We start from the raw sequence: 18547 nt of genomic DNA, 5'->3' as shown, positions 1-18547 counted from the left end.
CTATTGTGTGTATATGCAGAACCATAAAGGATTCTCTCTCTTTTTTTTTAGCATAATAGGATTCTTTTCTTTGATTTCTGACAGCATTCCAAAAAAAGCACGGCATGTTTTAAATTAATTTTGCATTGCAAATAACATACATAGTAGTGTTTGTACTGAGGTCAGAAAATAGATTACCTCAATTCAGTCAGTGTAATATGACCTCAGATCTGTGTTACACTACCACTATCTCAAATTCAATAAGATCACAAAGATGGAGAGTGACAATGTTTTTGACATCAATGATACCTTGAAATAATTTAAATAAGTGAAATTACATTGCATCATGAGGACTGTATCCATTATATTTTAAAAGGTCCCACTTTAAAATCTGCTTATGAAATATATCAAGTTCTTAACAAACTAATTTTTGAAGTACCCATGGCCACATGCAAACACATTATCTAATGAACACAATATCACCTTTGCATGTGTGAAGTTTTTGAGACTTACACTTTTAAAACATTCACTAATTTATGGTATCTAAATGGTAGATCAAGATGGGTAGTTGTGTTAATCTGTGTGTAGCAGTAGAAAAAAGGAAGGAAAAAAAGTCCAGTAGCACCTTAAAGATTAGCAAAATTAGTGGTAGGGGATGAGCTTTCATGAGTCACTGCTCACGTCTTCAGATGCAGCTGTATCTGAAGAAGTGAGCAGTGACTCACGAAAGCTCATACCCTACCACAAATTTTGTCAGTCTTTAAGATGCTGCTGGTCTCTTTTTCTACTACTCATGGTATCTAAAATATTCAAATGTTTTTTTCTTCATCTGTGTTACATCATTAACCATCCTAAATGCCTTATATAAAAGTACATTGTACTGATTTCTGTGGAATTCTTGTATGCATGCACTAAGGATTAATGTTTTTAAAATAATTGTTTTGGGAGAAGCTTGCATAGATCAATGCTCAGGAATAAAAGCAGCAATAGAGTGTTCATAGTTTAAGGTTAATGAAGCCCCATGGGAGAGAAGGAATGACTAAAATGAAGATAAGGCTGTCTGGAAGAATGAACAGGTGGTTGAAATTTTGTACTGTGGGGACAGGTGTCATATTAGTAGCAGAGGGCATATTTATACCACATAGTTAAACTATTTTAATAGTTATTTTTTCTCAGTGAGTACTGCAAATTCTGTGTGCAGGAAGGCTTCTAGTAAGTGGATTACTGGTTTTTTGTATGTATTTCTCTCAAGGATTAATATGGCCCCAAAAAATCAGTTTATATATGTTTCAGATCTGGGTGTTTTCATCACAGTTATCAAAAAATTGTTCAGAAAAGATAACTAGGGGGGCTTTCTAAAATTGAATGTTTTCTTCACTGATCTCAGCAGTGCTATTAGTGAAGTATTCTTCTTGTTATTTTCTCACAGGGGTTAGCATTCTGCATATCAGTTTTGGCTTTTCTTATCATTCTGCACCATCTCTGGAGTCAGATTCAATACATGATTTTTACTTTAATGGGTAGGAACTGTTTTGTTATATCCTTAACTAACAGCACAAATCATTCCTCTGGTGATGCTTGAAGGGAGTTAAGAAACTCATTTGCTTCATCTCAAAGGACCATGCTGTCATGTAATACATGCTGCCTAAGGCTTTCCCTCCTTATCATCCCCTCCTTGTGAAACATCATCCTGGAGTGAAGTCCTGCATGGTTAAACATTAGAGTTTGTTTTAGAAGGAGGAAAGGTAGGAAATCCCACATAAATCCCATGGACTTATATTAAGTATCTCTGAAATATAGTTGCAAGAAGGAACAAAGATGGCAAAGGAACAAGAATGGCAAAGATCATGCCATTGATGAGCTTGATTGCTTGTCCCAAAGATGTATACATTATACTGGAAGTAGAAGGTATGTATGAGTGTGCGTGTGTACCCAAAAAAACAACTATGCATTCATGAGAAGCATGGGTATATCTCCTTTGGGATATACCTCCACTTCAGAATACTGATGTCAAAAATTCTGTGTCCATGGAAAGCTTGGGTTCTAGCCTGGCCTTCTCCTTGGCATGTTAGTTTTCCATACTACATATAGAGTAGCATGCAGACATGCATTCTGCAGTCTCGTTTTACCCTGCTTAGCTTCTGAGATCTTATGACACTGGGGCCGATTCTGCAGTTGCCTTTGCCCCAGCATTACAGCTCTATTTTCCCCGGGGCTACTGTCAGATTCTGCACTATTTGATCCGGTGCGGCGGTTTGACCCGTTTCTCACCCTTTTTTGCACCGTTCCAACGTGATCCTCATTTTCCCAGAAGTTTATGGTTGCCCCACACTCAGGGTTCTAGATTCTTGTGCTGAACTCTTGCAAATGCGCAGGCAAGCTTCCGCAGCATTAGAACTCACCCACATCATTCCACGCCCACAATTCCGCCCTGTTATTGCGTCATTCATTTGTGCATAACTTTTGCCCCCTTCCTTTTGAAATCACACCTGGCAATGAGCAATTTTTAAAAAAAGAACTCCAATCCGTGATACAACGCAACACAGCACATAGTGATGTAATGCGAGTCTCATTTGCACAATTCTCCAAACACTTACTTCATTGTACGCCTCCCCGCCCCTGCTTTTATGGCTTTTCATGTTTTGTTATGATCTTCAAACACGGGAATTAGCTTTTGGTTTTTTCCTCTGGAAAAGCATCTCCTCTCCTCCCACAAACAATCTCATTCATGCTGCGGTTTGTGCTTCAGTACTGTTTTCAAGGGATAATAGTGTGTTTTACATCAATGTGTATCTTGTTGATCGTGTACTTGCGCGCCCATTGAAATTGACCCGCCATTTTCTGTATTAGACCATGGGGGACAAGTGATGGCAGTGGCCTCAATAGGATTCACAGTCTCACAAGATCTTAATGCTCCCAGTTCACATTTGAGAATCCTCTACCTTGCAATCAAACCAGCCAATGAGCATGTCAGACCATGCATGCTGGCACATCAGACCTTCTGGATGGCCTGGAGGGAAAAAATGGGAAGTTTGAAATTGCATTGTGGGATGAAGGAGGATTACTTTACTGCTGTCCTCCATTAGGCTTCAATGATTGTGTTGTAATGCGAACAAGCACACTTTTTTTAAAAAAAACGGAGGGGGGAAAGGTACATTAAACTTTTGTGTGCGTAACATGGGTGAATACCAGATCGGGATGCGGCAGCGATACACATGTGGTCATGTTCATTAATATTCATTATGCTGGAAATCACAGATCATGTTGTAACTCAAACATGCATGCATAGGAAAAAAGGGGGTGTAAGGAGGAGCGGAGGGAGGGGAACATAGCTCCAGATGTGGGGGGAACTCCTCGAGCAACAGTAATGCAGAATCAAAAGACAGATTGAAAGCTGCTCCGGGAGAAATTCTGTAATGCAGAATCAGAACAACAGACCTGCAGGGAACAACCCAACAGCAAAAGGGAGGCAAACGCTAACTGCGAAATCGGCCTGGGCTAACCTAGGACATCCAACTACCCATTATCGGTTCTCCAAGACGTCATACTAGAGGCAGTGCAGGATACTAAAGTTGGCACCAATTACCCAATCCTTTGAGCAGAGAGTCTTTGGGTCACATTAGAATAACCAACCTTAAATAAGGCTCTAGACAAACAAGTCCCCATTATAGATGAATGACAACATCCTTAGTTTTTACTCTAATATTTTTTTGCCACATTTCTGATTAATGGCCCCTTTCCTTACATATTTGAAAGGAAAATAAATAAAATGAAGTTGTAATTAGGCCCAGAAGAGCCCCGTGGCACAGAGTGGTAAAGCTGCAGTACTGCAGTCCAAGCTCTGCTCAAGACCTGAGTTTGATCCCAGAGGAAGCTGGGTTCAGGTAGCTGGTTCAAGGCTGACTCAGCCTTCCATCCTTCCAAGATTGGTAAAATGAGTACCCAGCTTGCTGTGGGTAAAGTGTAGATGACTGGGGAAGGCAATGGCAAACCACCCCGTAAAAAATCTGCCATGAAAACGTGATGCGACGTCACCCCAGAATTGGAAACAACTGGTGCTTGCACAGGGGACTACCTTTACCTTTAATTAGGCCCAGTAGATCTCTGTGGTATTCTTGCTTCTCAGTTTAGCAATTCTACTGCTGCCTCCATCAGCTGCCAAGAATCAGTAGTTTTTCAAGGGGAAGGGGAAGCTATCTTCTTTGCTGAACACTCAAGTTATTCTCCATATATAATAATTCTGTGTGACTTGCTGGATGCTTGCATATCTAGTCGGGGAAAATTATGCTCCTAGTGGGGGTGGGGGTAGTAAATCAGACAGTGTTTTTTAAATGGGATTTTACGTATCCCCTCTCACAGCTTCCATGTTGTAGGGCAATTGGAATGCACACCTAATGTTACATGTCCCTCCTCCAATTACCACAGACTATCGAGTGGCCTCTGTTGATTGTGTTCTATAGGTCTTTTGCCAGAATTTAACTTTTGATATATCTGAAACTTTGAGTATCCATCTACCTTTGTGACTAGTATCCTAATAAATCAGCTGAGCCTAAACATTTTCTTCTGATTTCTCTTGATTTCCCATATCGAAATCAGCTGACTGCCTTACAGGTGTATTTAAGAGATTTATTAGAATGATAACTGAGGACAATCTCTTTACGCATCCTTAGGTCACTCACAATCAGGCCCAGTGCTGAGGTTTCCAGCACCCCAGGCCGAAATTTGCCCCCCACCCCTCCTTTTTCTGTTTTTCACAAACTTAAGAGCGCACACGGCCCAACATCATCATGATGACATCATCGAGCTGTGTGCAGCGCATGTGGACCCCCCTATTCTTGGCCCTCTCCCACTTCGAAGCAGGAGAGAGCTGGGCACCCCCCACATGTTGTCGAGTCTTGCAAAGCCTCGGCAAGAGCAGGAAGACAGCAGGCATGCTCTGAGCCATTGGCTCTGAGCGTGTTCACTCCCTGCCCCCCCCATCTTGCCGAGGCTTGCAAAGCCTCCGTTGCCCACCCCCAAGACTGATCCTTACCCCCCCCCCCGCCCTCCCTCCATCGTGGTGCTGCAAGCCAGGTCGCACTCCCCCCCCCCCGTTGCCGTCGGCAAGGCTGGTCCTTACCAGCTTCAATGTGGCTGTGCGAGACTTCTAAGCCTTTGAAGGGCCCGCAGGGGAGAGTTCGCTCCCCCTCCTTCCTGGAACCGGAAGTGAGAGGGAGTGAACTCTCCTATCGTGGGCCCTTCAAAGGCTTAGAAGCTGCACACAGCCACATTGAAGCTGGTAAGGACCAGCCTAGGCTCGGTGGCGGGAGGGGGGGCAAGCAGAGCGTAGCGCTGGCTTCCAGCGTCACGAAGGAAGGGAGGAGGGCAGCGGGGGGAGGGACCAAGGGGTGCAGCTGACCATGCCAGAGGGAGGGAGGCGCCCCTGGGGGAGCCAGTGCCCTAGGCCGCCACCTAGTTCTCCGACTCCCATGTGCCTACCCTACTCACAATATCTGATGACCAGTGAGAGCCTACAGGGCATAACTGATAGAAATAAATTAGTATAGCTGTCTGTGGAGCTACAATATTGTGTGCAGTCAAAGACATGTTTGCTAGTTGCCTACATTCTCAGCTTTTCACATAGTTCACCCTTTGGAGAGGATCAGGTGAGGACATGGAAAGTATCTGTACAAGTAAATCCTCTGATTCTAACTTGCCTTTCAAAACCAGAAGGCATATTAAATACACTTATGTTACTTGTAAACTAAAAGCAGGTATTCATTCAAATGCAATGGTATCTGTATAGGTTGCTTGTACTACTTACAAAAGTAGCAAAATTAAGCCATATATACTAAAAGTAGGGTTTTCTCTCTATTCTGTGGATTCTTCAAGCATGCAAAAAAAACCAAACACCCCAACCCTCATAAATTAACCAAAAGTGTGGGGGGGGGGCATCCCATAACTACTTGCATACTGCAAAGGTTTTAGAAAGCAAGGAATGGGGCAGAAAGAGATAGAAACAAGCCTATTGAACTGATCAAGGCCTGGAGAGCTTATGGCTTACAGAATCCTAGAGGGGAATCACTTATCCTCTCCACAGTTTCTTGGCCAACCCCTCCCCACACAGCTGCTATAGCTTGCATTGTTCAGCCATACACTGGGACCAAATATTTTCATAGCTTCTCCTTAACTATCCACTTTGCTGTGATTCCATTCCCATCGAGCAAAGAAGCTGAACTGCATCTGTTATTCTTGTTTTTCATAGGAAAGGAAAGGTCCTCTGTGCAAGCACCAGTCATTTCCGACTCTGGGGTGACGTTGCTTTCACAAAGTTTTCACGGCAGACTTTTTAAGGGGATGGTTTGCCATTGCCTTCCCCAGTCATTTACACTTTCCCCCCAGCAAGATGGGTACTCATTTTACCGACCTCAGAAGGATGGAAGGCTGAGTCAACCTGAGCTGGCTACCTGAAACCAGTTTCTGCTGGGATCAAACTCAGGTTGTGAGCAGAGTTTAGGACTGCAGCACTGCAGCTTTAACACACTGCACCATGGGGCTCTGTTTTTCATAATTCCCCCCATATTATCTGGCTAGAACCATGTTCCCTCTGCTGGAATTTTCAGAGGGTCATTTTTTTCCTACTATAGAAGCCACAATTCCTACATGACTGCCATAATTGCCAAGCAGAGATAGAATTAGGAACTGAAATTTAAAAATGTGTCGGCCCAAGAGGTAGACTATATCAAATGTCAAGGAAGTCTACATTACATTTGAATCTCAGACAACCACTCGTTATGTAAAAGTACTTTAAATGCACAATAGCTAATGAGATCATTAAGAGATGGGACTGAAACATCAGACTGTGCATTAATGCCGCACTACATTTGCATCACAGTGATAAACTGTGATTATATTATTAAAGTTGGTGTTCTAGACTTCAGTTCTGGAATCATTTAAAGGTTTCTTCCTCCTTGTCCTTTGCTGAAGATTTCAAGGTTCAGGTTAGAAGGGGAGTTTCTAGTCTTCCAGCTTGCAATCTAACAAGAAAATTAAGCATTTGCCTTATTTTTTGCACATTGATACCCTTGTGAGTCAGATGGGTTTGCTCACAGAGGTAGAAATGTACTGAAGTCAGTGCAAGATCATATGATGATAAATGGCCCCCTGCAGAATTATATAGTGAGGAACCAGAATGGTGCAGAAGTTAGAGTATCAGGCTAGACTCTGACTCAGGATCTCTATCCTACTATAAATCATGCTGGGTGACCATGGAACAGGTGTTTTCTCATTCTAATCTACCTTACAGGTCTGTCATAACAATAAAATGAGGAAAGAAGAACTATGCACGCTGTTCTGGATACTGGGCAGAATACAAATATGCTAGACAGACGAATGCATTCCTGACCTATAGAAGCTATGCTTTCTCCACACCACAGTCACACTGTAGTCAACCTACTTTGGAAATCTTCCACAGCATAAACCAAATTATAAACCATCACTGCCTGGTAGTATTCTGATATTCTAACCTGCTGGTAGCAGGGTTAGCAGCCAAGCACAGGCAATGAATAGGAGGTTTAGAGGGCAGGGACATGCACGTAAGTGTCATGCAGTGTCACAACATCATTTCTAACATGAATGTGGAAATAATGTAATCATGTTGGTATGATGCTCCTAGATTTCACCCCAATGTTAATAGTTTTCCCATACAGTGCTGGTAGAATCCAAGAGTGTTAAGGGTAGAGGCACCAAATTTGCAGCATAGCATCCGGTGCCTCTTCTCAAAATACCCTCCAAGTTTTGAAAAAATTGGACTAGGAGGTCCAATTCTATGAGCCTCCCAAAAATGTGCCCCTATCCTTCATTATTGGAGGGAAGGCATTGAAATGTGATGGCCAGAACTCCCTTTGGAGTTCAATTATGCTTGTCACAACCTTGCTCTTGGCTCCACCCCCAATGTCCCCAGATATTTCTTGAACTGCACTTGGCAACCCTACCTATTTGACACAGAGGAGCCATATTTGGCTGGTGCCTCATCCCTTATCTCGAGATAAGACTGCTAGCAACAAACATGAGGGTTCTGCACATCCGTCTCTCCCAGCCCATCTCTTCTCCACTCATGGTCACCATTTTGGAAGTGACTTCCTGTTTAACAAAGACCATCTACATGTGCTCGTTTAGTCATAAGCAAGTTCATATTTAATATTCAAAGGCCTGCCCCTGCCTCCTTATTTTTAATTCAGCTCTTAATCTCTGGAAGTTGCTTATGTGATTCAGCAGCACCAGCAAGGAACTTTTGTAATAAGAAAGCATTTTTGTTGGGTTTCCAAGCAATAGTGCTAGTGTCATTAGTCCAAGCTATCCTTCCTTCCCAGTCTCATGTAATAGTCACATCTACAGTTTATATATGGTGAGTCACAAAGTATCTTCTGGTTTGTAAAGTCAGTCTTTTCTTAGCAGTCTTACCTCAGATACAGTGATTTCCTTTATACAAATAAAGGTCGACTTTGCCTGTATATCTTGCTTCATTGAAAACTGAAAGCCCTCTTAAATTAAATTGCCTTCTTAAAATAATTTGTAATCCTCTGAGTTAATGAAAAAAAAGTTTTAAAAAATTAGAAAGAGATACTATTTCATTCTTTCTTTCAAAACAACATCTTCTCTTGGACATTTTACTTCATATAGAGTTTTAAGTAATCACCACTGTTGTGATAGATGTGGCTACTGCTTGTTGCAAAATCTGAGACAAGCAATACGAATTCTACCCACACCTGAATATTTTCAAGTATGTTTTGCAATGACTAATAAGTGCTTATAATACCATTATAGGGAAAGTTCCTAACTTACAGCCCATTCTCTATAAGAGCAGAGCTAATCTGAATAGGGAAATACAAGGTCATTCTCATTATTCATGGATGAATTCAAGCTGCTTTTCTTACAGCCTTAAGGCTGCTCTCAACTATTCAAGAACAAAACAATCTGCAAAATGTAGAACAGATGAGCAAGGGTTCGCTGATAACATTTCTCTTGAGAATGTAGCGGTCTTAAGTAGAATAATCTCACTGGGTTGGATCCTGCCATTCTGTCCAGCTGGCACATTCCTTTGATGCAAGGATTTCCCACTGACAAGGAGGGCCCTTGTACTGGTAGGACATTTTTTGTGGTTAAGGAATGTGTTGGCACCAAATAAATTGACTAGTGGAATCCAACCTATCACTTGTGCTGTCTGTGTCTAAGGAAGGACTGTGACAATTGAATTATTATAAAGCAACCATCAACGAAGACAGTGGATTTATGTATGTTTTGCTTTCTCTTCATTAAGCATGAGAGCCAGCATGGTGTAGTGGTTAAGTGTGCTGACTCTAATCTGGGAAAATCTACTCTGTCTTTCATGATTCAGTCTTTCATCTTGGGCCAGAAAGCTGAACTATGTTATATTTTTCTGTATTTCCCACCTATCCGCATTTAGGCTGAAGGTCACAGTACGTAGAAATAATACCTTTCAGACCCCAAACCCAAGATTTTTCCAAAAAAACTCCAAGCGAGAGCAAGAGATCTGAGTAAACAACACTGTTGACATTGTACTGTGGACACTTTCCAACTAGTGAGTAACTTCGAGGAATTAGAATGTGCTGATGGAGTTGATGTCTCAGCAAGATGCTCTATTTATGGAGTTCTTACAGATCTGAGCTGGCTTCCATAGCATGTGTACTGGGTGTCTATAGGTCTTGTGTGCCAGTTCTAACATATTTGCCATAGCTAAACTAAGTCATTCATTCATGATCAAGTGCTATGTACATCTAAATCTGACAAATTATGCAGGCTTTGTTACCTCATCCAATGAAACTGGCACAAACTCTGGCATGAGTCATAATCTTAAATGGCAATGGGCCCTCATTCATCAGGTCCTTTCAAAGAACAATCTATACTTTAAAGTGCTGTCTGCTTCCTAAGTGGCATACAAAGACTGTGTTCTGCGTCACTGCTAGAATCTCTGCCCTTCTCTCCAAAAGGAGAGGAAGTTTCTTCTGACAGCTCTTTGAGGTCTACTTCTTGAAATGCACAGGGTACAGGATTACTTGATGTTTCCTCACTATTTTCTTAGTTGGTATTAAGTAAATGGGAGTGAGTCAGTATGAAGTTCTCTTTGCCACATTAATACCCAAAGTCTTTTGCCAAACTTTCATAATGGCAATATCTGGTGAGTTTGTGCAAAGCAGCTAACAAAAAATAGTTACAGACAATTTAGTAAGAAACTGTTTGATCACAGTCCTTAAAGGGGAAGGCAATTTGATGTGGTTGACTTGAACAAGATGTTCTAGTAGATTAAGGGGCAAACTAGACATGGTGGAGGGGTTGCCACATTATACCTTACCATGTGTTCTTCAATTCATGAGTCAAGCAGGAGGTGGAAGACTATTTTTATAGTGAAAATAAACTTGTTGGTGAGGGAAGCTGAACTCTTTCTTCCACCCTGTTTTACCTCTTCAGTGATTTAAGGTTTTCTCTCCATCCTCCTCCAGTACCAGAAATAAACTGGGCAGGAAAACAAAATACTTACAGCAGCAGAGAAGGGGGAAGAGGGACAGAGTTTTAAGCCCATCTATGCTTCATATGTGAGTAGGAGATGTAAATAAATACATATGATGTTATCCCCTAACACATCTCTACTGGGCCTCTTTACACTTCAAATGGTCCTTCTGTTTGTTGGGTAAGCCTTTTTCTCCTTATGACTGGAGCTCACAAGCAGAAATGGCAACTGCTTTTCCTGCCACACTTTCCCTCCTCTTTAAAACATCCCTTGGAGTTATTATTAATGCCACTGCAATATGCATATGCAGCCACTTAAATAACATGAGTTTGCAAACAGAGCCAATAGCTGATCCACAGGAGCCCCAGTTTGATCCTTAACCTCCTGCTAAAAAAATTCATGCTAGCATAGCCTGGAGTGAAAGAAAGCTGAAGGTGATATCATAGCAGTGTCCTTACCTGAGATATATAGACTAATAATTCCTTATTTTTGAAAACTTCAATCTGTTTTGTTCTTTTGCCTCTACTCACTTTGGTCAAAGAAGCTTTACGGGTTTTTGAAGTGCTGCAAAAATACTGCTAAACCTGTTTGAACGTACCAAACCATGGGCAATAATGGCTCTATCAGACCACCTTTCACAAGCTGAAAACTCTATCATCCTTTTGAAGCACAAGATACATTTTAAACAAGAGCAGCTGGGAGAAACAGAGGGCTTCTCCCTCCAAAGTCAAGGGTAATCATTAGTACAGACCTTGCCCTTAATATCTCAGCATAATACAGCCATTGTTTGATCTTCAGAAGGTGACTACTTCTCCTATGTCAGGAGTGAGCAACCAACTAAAGCAGTTTTCCCAAAGAAAAGAGCCATCACTTTTCTTTGGTCAGTCCTATCATGTAGCACTATACTTATTCTTAAACTGAATGTGCTTCATAAGTGCATTTGTTTCTCAAGCAACTTGGTTCAATAGCAAGGAACTTGAAGAGGTGTACCATCTCTTTAAGATTCAGGGCTGGATCTCAAGGATCCTTTCTCACCATCAGTGGTCCTTTCCTTCAGGCCCTGGAGCCTTCCCCAATGCAAGAACATTTCCAGACCATCTTCTATGAGGAGAAGGCTACTGGTGCATTAATAGAATGAATCTGTGGGATTCAACCCAGTGCTCCCAGTACTCAGAGCTTTTGAAAAACTGTTTAGATTGGGTTAACATTTAAATTATTACAATGTTATTTTTAAAAACTCAGTGTCCATTTAAAAGGTTCTGCAGTTTTGGTTTTGCTTTGCATTTGATACTTCTTGGGACACATTTTGGATGCTAACATGATCACCATCTCTTTACATACATTTGGTTAACAATGGGACAATGAAAAGCTGAAGGCAGACTGATTGAACAAACCAGCACCTGGCTTGATGTCTAACATTATAATCTCCAAAAAGGAGGAAAGGGGAGGGGAATTTCAGACTTCCTTTAGAAGATCCATGTAGTTTGAGGAATACAAGGTAATCGACTGCAGTCATTTTCAGGGGTCACCAGGCTTTTCTGATGGAAGCTTCCTGGGATCCCCAAACTTGCAAGAGGCCACAATGAAATGGGAATCAAATTTTGTTCCCTGTAGTGTTTTTCCCCTTTGCTGCAGCTGGATCAAAGCCCAGCTGCTAGGCATGTTTTAAAGCTCAGAATGGGGAAGAAGCATTTGACGCAGCCATCAGATATTGATGCCCTATAAAAAAGTAGATGAGGAGTGTACCAGGCAATTGCCAAATACTGCCAAGTGCTTTTCACCACTTTCCCTCTAACTTGCAAAGCCTGTCTTGAGCAAATAGCTGCAATGGGGCATATCATCCCAAGGCCTGACTGCTCAGGAGATCCATCTTAAACTCCTTTCTGATACTGCCCAACATTCCTCCATCCACTTCAGTAGATGCCAAGGCTGCTATGGGAGACATGAATGCCATTCAAATTGTGCCAAGATAAGTGTCTTGCACATTGCCATAAGATCACTGATGGAAATGTTACATACTTGGTTTTATCGATACCTTTGCATAGAGCCACTGGAGCCAGACTCAGAATGCCTTGAAATGAAGCATATTGACCTGAGCCCAAAGGAACTCTCATATTATATCAAAAAAGTCTTATTTAAGGGCCCCTTTCACCCAGAAAGGCTTCCCCATTAGTTTAACACTTCTAAAGTGTGCTTGACATTATATCCTTCAGGAAACTTAGCCAGCCAACACACAAACAGGAACACTGAATTCATTTGCTGGGAACTATTTTTGGAATCATTAAGGTTGTGAAACAAACAGCCTTGCATTATTCTTTTGCCACAGTGCTCTAATTGTAATAGAATGGAAATCTATTTTGGTGAGACATTCAGTCCCCATGGGCGCTAGAAGTTCACTGTCGACTACCTTGCTGGGAATTGAACAGCTAATCTTATGATGGATGGCGTTTGCTGGTGCATATTTTTACTTTGCCTACCATTAAGTAGCTGAACAACTTATTTCATTATAGAAAAGAATTTCAGTTAGGTCCCAGAGAATTAAAAATAGACAGAAGAAAAGCATTCTTTGAGCTTGTAGCTGTAATGTTATGATAAAAGTTGACAGCTGCAGGAATTTCTGCCAAGGGCATAATATTCTATGGAAAGTAAACAGAAAGTCTTTAGAGAAAGTTGAAATCATTGTAAAATAACTTCAATTTCCTCTACACGTCTTGTGACAACTAATTACTACTCAACTATTGAAGACCTACAATCACCCTACACATTAAGTGATAAATTAATGCCAGGTAAAGCATTCCATAATACAGCAGAAGAATGCACAGCATAATTTGAGGGACACTGTGCAATGAGTTTCCCCTACAGGGTGGACTGACTCTCCAAGTGAAGTAGCCTACAGGATGGTTTGTAGTCTACAGGATAGTCTCAGTAGCCTTACAGGATGGTCTGACTCTCAGGGTGAAGGTTCAGTGTTGTTGGCAAACTGTTTTTTTTTTAAATCAGCAGTTGAATATTATTATGTTGTCAGGCTTTCTGAATTCCCAGATTCATTTTTTTTTTTTGCAAAAGTAAGTTTCTAACTCCTTTTATTTGTTTTAAAAATGAAAGCTGGAAATTCAGTACACAGATTGTTATATCATTGTAACAATATTCGACTGCTGATTTTTTAAAATGAAGAATCCCATGGTGGGGTGTGGGGAGTGTTAGAAAATACAAACATGAAAATCAACCCTATAAAAACTACAAAAACAAGTACCAATAAAATCAAATCTCCTAGTATTTCTCAACCTGAGCCCACTTGTGAGGAGAGTGGGTTAGAAATTTAATATAATAAATAATAAATTAATAATATTTGTAGTGCAGGGAGTGCTGTAGCAGCAAGGAAATGACAAGGCAAACCACCTAATGGAAGCCCCATTGCTGCTGATATGGATCAGCAGCTGGAGCAGCAATGGAGAAACTATGCTAGCCAGGCTAGAAAGATCAATATTTGCATTCCTGTGGCAAGTGTAACATCTGGGCCTGCTTAGTGTAACAGCCCCATGGTGCAGAGTGGTAAGGCTGCAGTACTGTAGTCCTAAGCTCTACTCACAACCTGAGTTTGATCCCGGAAGAAGCTGGGTTCAGGTAGCCGGTTCAAGGTTGACTCAGCCTTCCATCCTTCTGAGGTTGGTAAAATAAGTACCCAGCTTGCGAGGGGGAAAGTGTTGATTACTGGAGAAGGCAATGGCAAAGCACCCTATAAAAAGCCATGAAAGCATCATGATGCAACGTCACCCCAAAGTCAGAAACAACTGGTGCTTGCACAGGGGAACTACCTTTACCTTTTTAGTGTAACAATGGTCCCCTGAAGTGGGGTAGTGAGATGCTGATACTTACTGGGTATGAATTTCAGCTGCTGTGCATGTGATCAAATGCAAGGGCTTTTCATTCCCTTGACTAGTGCAAGATCTAGCAGCTGCAATGGTTTGGTTTCCAGAGAGTACAGGAGATTCATTCTATTAATGCACCTGGGTGTTCTTCCAAAATCTATTTTGTTTATAACAATAAAACCAGCTTAAATGAAGCAGACCCCTAAAACTGGCAGCACAAATGCTAATCTTGCATCATGTTTTTTAAGAGAGGAACTGCACCATAAGAATATCTTGGCTTTGCCCAAGTCCACTGGACTTCCTCCGTCCCAGTAGCTAAAGAGTACCACTTTCCAAACAGAGGTCAGAGAGTTTTCCAGCTCTCAAGGAAGATCAGTGTTCTTTCATAGAGTTCCTGACCAGATGTTAGTTTACCCAGTGAGGCCTTTTCACAGTAATCTAGACAGGCAAACACAAACACCTGCCTTTTTGTCCTGCTCACACATGCCAAGGTTGATAGCCTTTGGGGTGAGCTCTGGTAAGCATTAGCTACACCCCAGGATGCTGCCAGCTTAACACAGAATGTGACTGACACTTGAACCGACCTTGTTTGAAATGCTGAATTTGTGTTGAGTTGAACATGTCAACAAACAGTTTTGATTACTTGCTCAGAATTCAAAAGGAATAGCTTTTCAAGTAATTTTGCCTCAGTGTGGCAGCTGCTCAGATAGCCTCTGCTGACATGCAATCATTGTTGTTCAGACTTTCTTTGGTTAGGAATGTCCCCAGGTTCTTTAAGATCAACTAAGTTAGAGTACATCTGTTGCTTGTGCACCTGTACAGTTGGCAGCATCTGTCGGTTAGTAGCACTCATCATCCTCAGATGTCAAAACCTCTGGTTGAATAGAAGCAAGAAAACTACATTTTAATTTAGCAACAGGATTTTTCTTATAGCAGCATGACACTGTCTAAGTAGCATGAAGCTGCCAACTAATATCTAACTGGTCATCATCCCTCACTAATTCAGGCTTGAGTGTTTACAAAAGATGCTTGAAATGTGCCAAACCATTCTGTATCCCATATATCCATTCATCATAAGCACTTGTGGCAGCTGTATATATGTTTTGTGATGGTGTTATAATCTTGAGGTATCTCTATACCTCTATGCAGTACCACTGAGATGTGAGTTCTCCATTGTTAAGTGAAGGAGAGAGATTGTTTTATATAGTTAAAAACATACATTTAGAGAAAATAGGGAAGTCTTCTGTTGAGTTTTCCAGGGTTAAGACAAAAAGGATATGAATCTACTATACAGCACTAGACCAGGTTAAAAGTGGAATTTATGGAAAGTATCATTTTAGAAAGTATCAAAAGCAATTGCCTTATAAAAGACTTAAAGTTGACTTTCAAGAGTGACTGATAAAAACACTCATATTAGTATTATTCTATGCCAGTGCTCAGTGGTCTCAGTGAAACTTGGGCATTCATTATATCAATATACTTGATGAACACAAGGGCATAATCTAGCAAAGCTCTTCTCTGCGAGCCCCATTGAAATTAATGAGAACTGCACAAGATCACACACTCATTCATCTCAGTGGGGCTTGTGAAAGGGAATGATGCAGATTGTTCTACATGGTCATAACCATTATAATCATCATATCTTCTAATACTGAACTTGATAGTAATGTGCCTATCATGATGGGCCAGCAACAGAGTTATGTTTTTCCTTATGTCCCTGGGGTGGGTCATAGATGGGTTTTGGGTTCTCTGTGCTTCTCTGGTGGCCAGAGCCCCATTTACCCTTCTATCATGTCATGTGTGGAAAGGGAGCACTGTGAACACATTTCCCTACTGTTTTTCTGACCTTGTCTTTTGTACAATATCATATGTTCTGATATTTACATGTGCCGTACAAGTCATTTTCTGCAGATATTCAGTATGGGAAAGCAGCACAGGTAGGCATCTAACACTGGTTTTGATGGCTTTGTTGTATTGTTTTAGTTGCAAGCTGCCTCAAGCAGATCTCTGGAGAGGTAGCATATACATTTTCTAAATATATAAATATAAGCTCCCTCTCCCCACATACCATGATCCCAATCCAAACTGGAGGCCTATGTCTGGAAAGCATAGAGTCCCTAGAATATTTGTGATCCCAATTGAGGATATACCTGAGAAAAGGTAACTTGTAAGTGGGTAGAGGTTGGGCAGTGAAACAAGGATAGGCCAGACTGGGCCTGCTTTGGGAGGGAGGGCAGGATACAAATCAAATCAATAAAAATAAATTAGGGGGTCACTATTCTGTTGGAACTTGTTAGAAATGCAGAAAATGTGGTTTTGTACACTTAAAAGTAAAAAAAAAATCCCCAACCCATACTAATGAAGACTGAGCGTACTCCTTGTCCTTGGAAATTAATGGGAGGTGAGGAACTTGGCTGGCTCAAAGGAAAATTGGCATACATAAGTTACTTTTCACAAGATAGATCCAGGTGGGCAGCAGTGTTGGTCTGAAGCAATAGAACAAAGTAGGAGTCTAGTATCACCTTTAAGACCAACAAAGTTTTATTCATATGCATGCATTTGGAAGCTTACATTCTGAGTAAAACTTTGTTGATCTTAAAGGTGCTCCTGGACTCCTACTTTGTTCTATTACTTTTCACAACTGTCTTATAGTGACCCAGCAAAGGGCTTTCAAGGTGAGTGAGAAGCAGAGGTGGTTGACTATCACCTTTCTCTGCAGCATCTTTCTTGGTGGCCTCCCATCTAAGTACTTACCCTGCTTAGTTTACAAGATCTGATGAGATTGAGCTATACTTTGGAAGGGGAGATTTAGGGAATAGAGATTTCCCAGTAGTTGAAAAATTACTTTTTTGTGAAACTGTATAGTCAAAAACATAGCTCCAGCTTTTTAAAGAAATGAATTTTCAGTGTTTGTAACTGCTTCTTTTATCAGACTGGGTCTGATCCACTCACTCAAGGACAAGGACAGCCAGGGAGCAATGAAAGAGCAGAAGAGCCAGCTCGACATGTCTTCTCTTTCTCCTGGTTGAACTCATTGAATGAATGATCGCTCTTGAACCAACTGACTTCTAGTATACATTCTGAAGGAATTCACAGGCAGTAACTGACTTGGATGGAAGAGATAAGAAATAGTACATTACAAGGGATGAATGATCAGATTTTATCCTAAGAACTTTGTTTGAAAACCCTCACACTGGATCTGACTCTCTGAAACAAGATGTTTGAAGCCAATTTGGAAAAGGGACAAGAAGGAAATGTGAGCTGATAGCTAATAATGAAGCAGTTGAGAGTGAAATCCATCCTGCCTTTTGAAGTATTGACAGACATCAAATAACTTTATGACTTGACAAAGCCCAATTCACAAATGACAACTGGATACTGAATTCATGTAACAGAGCTTTATGGATAATAGTCAGTCTGGGATGAAACCGAGCTATCCCATGATAGCGCAATTCTCACATGAACTGATCCTGAGTGTGCTCAAACAAAATCTATTTCAGAAAGCAATGTGTTGAAAATAAACACTCTGCTGTTTTTGCTAGAGTTAGATACACGTTATACATGTTCACAAATGTCTTGGAAATCCTTCTATTCTTAAGTAAGGGCTTTAGCAACATTGTTAGATGTTTCCTCACTAATGGCATTATTGTTAATAAAAATTTAGACCTCATTGTTCAGCAAGGCTCATCACTGTTTTTATTATCTGCCTGCTTCTCCCCCCTCCCACCAATCTTAACATAAAATAAATAAATAAATAAATAAATAAATAAATAAATAAATAAATAAATAAATAAATAAAATAAGATGAGTAGGGTGAAGAGGATGCTTGCTTATTTAGTGGAGTGAGTGCTGGGACATTTATAAATTAGATACCATACAGTATTTCTCTGTAAGTGCAATGCCCATGACTGTAGGCAGCTGTAACCCATGTTTAGCTGACTGAATAGCCTGGACCATTCTGAGCTTGTGAGAGCTCAGAAATTAAGCAGGGTTGGCCACAGCCCATATGTGGATGGGGAACACAAAGGAAGATCAGGGATGCTATGCAGAAGAGGCAATGGCAAACCCTGGTCTTCATCTCTTACCTTGAAAATCCCATGCGGGGTCACCATAAGTCAGTCATGACCTGACAGCCCTTTATTATTATTATCATCAGTCCATCTTTTTTGCTAGTGACAGAGAGGGGAATAAG

General features: G+C 41.0%; 1 protein-coding gene across 4 annotated transcripts in view; it reads left to right on the top strand.

The window, feature by feature from the left end:
- TRIM55 (tripartite motif containing 55) overlaps nucleotides 1–18025 on the top strand; it is a 42394-nt gene extending 24369 nt beyond the window's left edge. Inside the window, exons 10-11 of one of the 4 annotated variants that reach the window (XM_060243697.1) lie at nucleotides 1409–1499; nucleotides 17288–18025. In XM_060243697.1, coding sequence (XP_060099680.1) covers nucleotides 1409–1499; nucleotides 17288–17298 — 102 coding nt within the window. In that variant the 3' untranslated portion in view covers nucleotides 17299–18025. Of the gene's footprint in view, nucleotides 1–1408; nucleotides 1771–17287 lie in introns of those variants that run through there. The other 3 variants (XM_060243696.1, XM_060243698.1, XM_060243695.1) reach the window with 3 other exon arrangements.
- The last annotated feature ends 522 nt before the right edge of the window (nucleotides 18026–18547 follow it).

The sequence above is a fragment of the Heteronotia binoei genome, chromosome 7, assembly GCF_032191835.1.
Source record: "Heteronotia binoei isolate CCM8104 ecotype False Entrance Well chromosome 7, APGP_CSIRO_Hbin_v1, whole genome shotgun sequence".
In the NCBI taxonomy this organism is placed as follows: domain Eukaryota; kingdom Metazoa; phylum Chordata; class Lepidosauria; order Squamata; family Gekkonidae; genus Heteronotia; species Heteronotia binoei.
The sequence above is the reverse complement of the archived record's forward strand: the minus strand, read 5'-3'. Positions and strand labels throughout refer to the sequence as shown.